Source organism: Vespa velutina, chromosome 1 (genome assembly GCF_912470025.1).
Source record: "Vespa velutina chromosome 1, iVesVel2.1, whole genome shotgun sequence".
NCBI classification, from domain to species: domain Eukaryota; kingdom Metazoa; phylum Arthropoda; class Insecta; order Hymenoptera; family Vespidae; genus Vespa; species Vespa velutina.
In genome coordinates, this window is record NC_062188.1 from 16462752 (window position 1) to 16471395 (window position 8644).

The window sequence follows — 8644 nt, forward strand, 5'->3', positions numbered from 1 at the left end:
TGTACGTAGATAAACGATTTTATAATTAAGCCGACCGACAAAAACATAGGAGCCATTTTGAAAATCTCATGAGAACTTTGATCGATTTGGTAACAATCATGAATAGATCACGAAAGATTTTTATTTTCTTGTATAACGTATGATATTTAAACCCATAGTTAGATACATATATATATATATATATATAAAATGGACTTTTACGAAAAGATCTCTCTTTTACAATATGCAACTTGGAAATACGAGAAAGGCTTTACCAAATAGCTTTTCCGTAACCGATTGCCCCACCTTTCGTTTCGTCGATGGGCGCGAAGCCCAGAGAGAATAATAGTTCGCCGTTCGAGCGTAACTTTACGTCCGGTAAATCTTTCCTAGTCGACGCCGTTAACGTTATTTTCAACGACGCGATAAGCTGCCTCTATACGTACATATGTACGTACATATATAAACCTAACATAGATACATACGTGAATATACATAGGTGATACAGGACTTTAAACTAGTTCTTTTAAATGCGATCGAAGAGATATTTTTTTCTAGTTCTTTTTTTTTCTTTTGTTTTCTTTCTCTTTTCTGTTTTTTCCTTTTCTTTTTCCTTTTTTTTTTTTTTTTATTTCTTATCCCCCTCCCCCGAAACTTTTGCCGGCGTTTTCGTATTAGATAGTCGTACTCCCTTTCGATTCGCTTACTTGTCGCGTATAATTGTTTTTTATTTTTTTTTTCTTTTTTTTTTCTTTTTTTTTTAATTATGACACTCGAATAAAAATATTAGAGGAATATCAATCGAACTCTTTACGAAAGATAAAGAAACTGATAAAAATGATCAATTTTCGATTGGAAACGTTATACCACTTTGTTAGTTTCATTTTGTGTGCACGTACATACACTGACGTCGATGATCTTTCCCAAGCCCTATTCGTGATTTTTTTTTTCTTTTTTCTCTCTCTCTCTCTCTCTCTCTCTCTCTCTCGAATATCGATAATCTCCGGAACGGTTGGGTAGCTCCGTTAGGAAGTATACATCTATCTGATTTCACTTTGCTTCCTCGTCGAACGTGCGATAAATAATGAACGAGAGAAAAAAGATAAATAAAATTCTATGCTCATAAATCTTATTATAACATGAGAGAGAGAGAGAGAGAGAGAGAGAGAGAGAGAGAGAGAGAGAGAGAGAGAGAGAGAGAGAGATAAAAGATCTTTTATACACGCGTGATTTAAGAATATGTTATTAGAAAATAATAACTTTGACAGAGAACATCGACGAACAAATATCGATATATAAAATCGTAATTAAAATCGTTTCCTTTTTTCATTCATTTGAATATATCTTGAAAAAGTTTTATCAGAAATTTTGCACTTCTCCTAAACAAAAAGAAAAAGGAAGAAAAAATAAGAATTATATTCTCTCTCTCTCTCTCTCTCTCTCTCTCTCTCTCTCTCTCCAAATCGATTTTTACGCGATAAAACATCTTCTTTCCGTCTTTTTTTCTAATTTTCTTTTTGTTTCTTTTTCATGTTTGGAATATCTCGTATCTCATAAAATCTCGCACGTAAAACGGTAAGCCATAGCGGAAGGCGATAACTCGTATCGACTCGTAAAGGATCATTAAGGTGGTCTTACCTGATTTATGTCGCTGCCAAGGTCCCTTGCGCTCTTGGCACTCCTAAGTCGATCTCCGCGATACTCTCGATAGCGCATCGTGACCTCGTCGTCCGTCAGTGCACCACTGCTACCGCTTCTCGAGTTCTTCTTATTCTTCTCTTCCTTGGCTTTCTTTTCCCTCTTACTGAACAACTGCTTCACCTTGCTCATCGTGCCACTTTTCTTGGCAGCCTTCTTCTCGTATTTCTTATCAGCACCGGTGGGAGGCTTCGACGTGACCAATCCGCTCGTTGATTTACCGGTACCAATATCGTTCGAATATTTGTCATACTTTCGTTGTTCTAAAGGTGTTAAATTCATATTCCTATCGGTATGCCTTCTCTCGTTTTTGATAAATTGCCTACTAGCAAACCCTTCGTCCTCCGACTCGATCGGTTCTCGTCTATCGGCCTCCTGTGAGTCCCGTCTATAATCATTTTCGATACCAGAATCGGCAAGACGATCTTTCCTATCTGGATCGCTCAAACGTGTCTCCCGATAACGACGTTGTTCCATGTAAGCACGAGTTTCTTGCCTGGCATGTCGGGATTTACCATTTTCGTGATAACTCCGGAGTGGTCTAGTAGGTGGTGTCTCATCGATGGAACTCTTTCCGCGTGGACTATCACGGGCATCCGAATCGTCGAAATAATCGAGACGATTGCGCGATCTTCTCAATGGTTTCTTCGGTTCGGCATCAAGGACATTGCCATTTCGATGATCCTTACGAAGAGTACGCTCGTCGTATCGAGTTTCGCGACGAATCGATTCTCTCGCCGTAGTGTCGGAATCGTAACGACTCGAATTGTGACCATTGGTACCAGGATCGTTACTTCGTACACCACTTGGACCAGTCCGATCCGTTCTTATACGAGGTGGTGAACTGTCGTAATCATCGTGGATCGGATGTTTGCTGCTACTGTATCTTTGGGTAGTTCGAGTCTCCTTGTAATACTTGGACTCTAGCTGGCTACTGGTCATTTGCGAGATATCAGTGTCGTAATCATCGATCGGTCGTTCTCGTAAACTGTCAAGGTGTCTCTTAGTGAACGGTGATCTATCTTTTCTCGTATTCGTTTCCCCAGCACTTCCGTAATCAACGTGACTGCAGAGATTCTCATGCGACCTTGTCGTGTATTCGTTTCTTAAGATCCTCGATTTCTCGCCAAGCTCGTTCAAACGTTGAGTCGATTTACTCATTCCGCGAATAGATTCGAAATTTTTATTCATTTTCGAAAGGTTCTCGTTAGGGCGTACATCTCGATCGAGAAAATCGTCGCTCTTCGAAAGTTTTCTCTCAGCGGTAAATTTCCTTACGACAATCGGCGACGAAAGTGTATCATTGTCCTTCGGCTCGTTTCGGAAATAATTACTCGTCCTTGGATTCGTCGAATCGTCGGCTAAATAATTGGTAGATTTATAAGGGCCACCGCCCAAATGATTTCTTTCGAATCTCTCTTCCGGACTGGTCCTACTTCTGTCACTGAGAAATGGCTTGAAATCGTCCGTATAACTGCCGTGTGTCCTAGTTTCAACGATGTACTTGTCCCCGTACTTATCCGTTCTTGTTTCAACGGTATAACCATCTCTTGGCTTTGATTCGACGTAACCATCGGACGGGATTTTGTTCGTTATTTTCTTCTCGTAACCATAGACTTTGCCATTGTCCTCGTGTATTTGCTTTTCGAAAATATATTTCTCCCCATTGCTACTGGTCCTTGTCTCCGTGATATATGTATCGGTATAACGTTTAGGAGATGATATTCGATTGGGCGTAACCGGTGACGGGACGATCGGTTTGTCGATAATCTCGTGTTCGGACTTTTTGATCGACACGTTTGCCGTATTTTTCGCTGCATACATTTCGTCAGCTAATAGTCTCGATTTTATCCTCGACTCGAGTAGATCTCGTCTTGCACTTAGTTCGGACGTTTTATTGGATATACCACTTTGATGATTTTGTCTCGACGTGAGATCGGTACTCTCTCTACCGCTGGTATCGACGAAAATCGTCGAGGTATATTTCTCTGGCTCGTAACGTCGATCCAATTCAATCTCATCCTCGGGACATCGATTGTCTAAATCTCTGGATGAGAGAAAATCCTTTGAACCACCAAAGTGATTGCCAAAACGTGAAGTCGTCGTACTCTTTCGAGTTTCCTCGTAGCGAGACTTGAGATTATTTATCTCGTTGTTACGTCTGAGATCGCTACTGTAAGAATAATCCGTTCTACGATATTCTTTCTCAGCTGGACTGTTCTCTCGTGACGAGTCCTTTCTTTCAAGACCCAAACCCTCGTCACTATCGGAATGACTCCTTTGGGCCTTCTTCTTATCCGCTTGTACTTGAGCATACATCACGTTCGTTTGCGAAGATGGCGGTGGACTACCGGGATCATTTGGCCTCGTATAAGAGAATGGTCGATTGTTGTTATGTCCAAAACCAGGTCCCGGTGAGACCATAGTTCTCGTCAATTGTGGCGGTGGCGAGCGATCGCTCGATAATCGATGAATCATCTTGTTGATCGTCGATTCCTCGCCGCGTTTCTGAAGATCGTATCTGCTGCTGTGCAGCATGCTCCCGACCCGGTCGACCTCGTCGACCTCCTCCCGAAGCTTCGTCTCTTTTCCTTGCTGCGACGAGTTACAATTCGTTGTTTCCGTCTTCTTACGTGCCGTCACTTCCTTCTCTTCACCGGTAATACGATCCTTATCATTCGTGATATCTAACTTATTCTGTCTCTCAACTACTTTATTTTCTTTTCTCGTCTCGATTGATCGCTCGAGAGAGATCTCTTTAGTAGTCTCCTCGATCTTCTCCTTCGTTTCAACTCGTCCAATTATTCTCTCGACATTTGTATCACCTTCCTCCTGCTTTGACTTTTTAGCATTCGGCTTATTAACCTCTTCCTTATTAATCACTTCAAAATGAAACGGTTGTTGAGTATGATCGACCTGTGGTGATGTCTCGATTATCGGCGACAGCTGTTTCTTAGCACGAGCCGTACTACTCAAATGCGAACCTTCGCTTTCGCTACCACTTCTCTTACGGTATTGTCTACTCGACGTACCTGCGTCGCTAACGCTACGGCCAACCGGCTTCCTTTTTCTTTCTAATTTTGGCGAAAAGAATTTAGCTAGTGTACCTTTCAATTTTTTCGAACTAGCATCGCTGCTACTTCTCTCCAACGTTTTCTTCTTTGCTTTTGGCGTCCAAGACAATTGATCGCCACTCGTCGTATTTGTACTTGTTGTAGCACCTATCTCTTCGCTTTTACGTCTCTTCACGTCTAACGGCAATTCTGGACGTTTTTTATTAACGTTACCCCGTCTTGCTGGTAACGTGCTGAACTTACCGGGCAATCGTCTATTGTCGTGTGCTACACAACGTAAGCTACCAGCTTGTTGCAGCACTAGTGCTGCCTCCTGTGCTAAGTCTTCCTTGCTGCGTGATAATATGTTCTCCTTGTGCACCGGGCTCAATATCAACCTACCTTCTCCATCTCCTACAAGAGCCGCGGTCACGCGCGGTGCACCACGTCCTGAAACAATTGATATTCAGTTAGCTTCGATCCTATGTATTTTTCTATACGTGACAGACTGACCATTTATATGTGGTGTCTTTAAAATACATACTCAAATACCTTTGATCATTTTAAACATTAAATAAGAAATGATAGATCGACGAAAAGTATAATAATTAACGTATAACAATTTTACAGATCCCTATGATTTATAAGCTTTCTTTTATTAATTACAAAATTTCTAACGTCATATATATATATATATATATATATATATATATTAATTTTGATCAAAGTTAAATCACACTTTTCATAAAATTTCATCAGATATAAATAGAAAATTAAATAGCGTGAATAAGATAAATGTTACTCTTTAAGATTATACCAGATTAATGTACACGAGGATATTCTTTTTCTTTCACGTCATTATCCGCACACGAGCATGATATATTGGTGATGTTTAATAATACATTTTAAAGACACCCTATATACGTCGTATCCGACATAGATTAATCCGTACATCGAAAGGACAAGAATTTAGGAATTTTAATCGAACCGATAATAGATATCGGCCATCCACCTGAGAGCATGAGGCCTTCTAAATTAGCGATTTATGTTAAGTAGCACGGTCGTTAGTAGTTAATCACCAAGTTTAATCGCCAACGGACGCACGTCGTCTCTGGTAGGCCACGAACGAGTTCGTTTGAAAGCCGCTAAATCGCTCGTTTGATTAGATCTACTCGATGACTTTTTTTTTGTTCTTTCAAAGCGAAAAGAGCGAGAGAGAGAGAGAGAGAGAGAGAGAGAGAGAAAGAGTGAGAGAGGGAGAGAGAAAGAGAGAAGGATGATTCGTGATTAGCTTAGCTTAGGCGAAATTCGTGTTTCTCGATCTCGTAATTCTTCGTTCGTTCCTATCGATTAGAGTACTCGCTCGTTACTCGTGTAAAAGGTCGACTTTCGCTGTCTAAACTTCTACTATGTGAACACGTGACGAACAGATTTCTACTTTTTTCTTCATCTTTTTCTTTCTCTTTTTCTTTTTCCTTTTCCTTTTCGTTTCCCTTTTACGTTCGCACATTTAAATCACGTTAATATTGACTGAAAGAGCGAAGTTAAGTAAACTTTTAATCGATGGTCTAACGTTTAATGGAAGTCTAACACGAGCGACGAAAGGAACGAGCGAAATGAATGTATATAAATATATATATATATATATATTTATGTATATATGTATATACGTATGTACGTATGTATGTATGAACGTATGTACGTACGTTCACCACTATAAGCTTTGAGATCAACAGTGCGAGCAGTTGAACGCAGAAACGAACGAAAGGCAGCACAGGGCCAAAGGTCAACGGGTGTGTACGCAACGGCTCAGCACGCCCACGCTGCGAAGCAGGTATCATCCGAGCGTGCCAGATCGCAATCTCCTTTAATAAAGCATCGTTCTCGCGTCTCGAATCGTGCTACGGAACTTGAAATTTTTTTCCCTTTACATATATATATATATATATATATATATATATATATATACATACAATAAAAAATATGTTCAATTTTTTAGCAAAGAAAAATATTTTTAATTAATGCGCCAAGATAAATCTCTAAATGGAAATAAATCGCATCGACTTAATAATCAGAATTAATATATCTCTTTTTTTTTATGTATTATTAGATAATTATTATAAATTTAAATAATACAAATTATTATTATTTATATAATTGTTCTATTACCATTAGATCCTTTTTGAAATATATATATATATATATATGTATATATATATATGTTACTTATATATTTCATTCACGAATTTATCGATAAATCTAATCGACGTTTTTGGTAATTAGGGGAACATTAACATAGATATGGATGATTAAAGGACACGAACGTGACAACTGTCTCTCGATAGATTCGATCGATGGATTTATAGCATCACTTGCCGCGTACACGAATGCAATGATCACAGTAAGAGGTCATCGACGGACACCTCGACGAGAAGGAGGTCGTCGAGCGACTCTAATCGTTCGCTGACTAAACTGCCGTGCCACTTTTAGTACAGGTAAGTACCTGCTAAAGCTAGATCTACAATGGCTCCCGCGCCATTTCCAATAACATCGTTCGCCTTTGCGCGTCGTGGGAAATCGCCTTTAAACAAACCCTTCGTGAAACGATTTACTTTACTACCGTTTCCGTTTCTTCTTTTTCTTCTTCTTTTCCTCCTCTTCCTCCCTTTTCCTCTTTTTCTTCCTTTTTCTCTTTTTATTCTTTTTCTTCTAATTTTCTCTCTCTCTCTCTCTCTTTCTCGACTTTTTTTTTTAAGTCTTTACGATCTTCGGCTTTGACAAAGAACCTTTGTAAAGGTTCTTGTTTTTTTTTTTCTTCCTTCTAACAACGTCAGTTTATCGCATTTAACGGAGAAACGGTAAGAGAAAGAATGGATTTTATATTTTCCTCTTTCTTGAACTATGAGAAAAGGAAAATTCACGTATATATATATATATTTGTCTTTGTTAATGTTTACTTCAAAAACGCATAAAAAAGCGGAAATTATTGTTTCTCAAAACTAAAGAGGAAAAAAAAATGTTAAATTTCAAAACACGTTCGCAGGCTCATAAACGATAAACACTGTTCGAATCACTCAATAAAAAATATAAAAAAAAAAAAAAAAAGAAAAAAGAAAAAAAAAAAAGAAAACCGAGAAATTTTCTAATCACGCAATTAGAACAACGGCATCGTTTCTAGAAATATAGTTGGTTTATCGATAGAAACCAGGTTTAATTATCGTCTAGCGATAAGGATTTTCTTTATTCTCAATTGAGGAGAATTAATCGCGCGGCCCGGCATATAAAGTTTTTTAAACGAGAAACTCTATATACACACATACAAGTATACAGAGAGAGAGAGAGAGAGAGAGAGAGAGAGAGAGAGAGAAAGGAAGAGAGAAAGCGAGAGAGACAGATACAAGACATGCATATTACGTATATGGATATATATATATATATATACATAGATAAATACTTATATACTATAGATACGAGGGAACGAGCGGGTAATTTTAATCGCGATAACGAGTTTTAACGCGCGAGATGCGGAGTAAGGCGAGTAGAATCAATAGCCTCATGATTCTTTGATCTCGGACAAGACGCGATTCGATACCGTGATTCCAAAGACTAATTATTACCAGGATGTGCAGATCCCCACACGAGAATTACTCCGGCTTGCACGCATCGCATAAGTATGTATGTAGACACGAGATCTTCCATTTGGCGAATAGAGAAAGAGAGAGTCCCGATGTATTAGCATGTGGTGCACGTTTATGCCGAGTAGGAATTGATGCGAGAAAGAAAGAGAGAGAGAGAGAGAAAGAGAGAGAGAGAGAGAGAGAGAGAGAGAAAGAAAGAAAAAAAGAAAGAGAAAGATATATATATATATAGAGAGAGAGAGAAAGAATTCTCTCACCGATCGTGAGGTACTTCTC

The 8644-nt window shown here is 39.0% G+C and overlaps 1 protein-coding gene across 1 annotated transcript in view; it reads right to left on the reverse strand.

Moving 5' to 3' along the window:
* LOC124956497 overlaps window positions 1–8644 on the reverse strand; it is a 113300-nt gene that overhangs the window by 93156 nt on the left and 11500 nt on the right. The window contains exon 2 of the mRNA XM_047512385.1: window positions 1618–5180. Coding sequence (XP_047368341.1) covers window positions 1618–5180 — 3563 coding nt within the window. The remainder of the gene's footprint in view (window positions 1–1617; window positions 5181–8644) is intronic.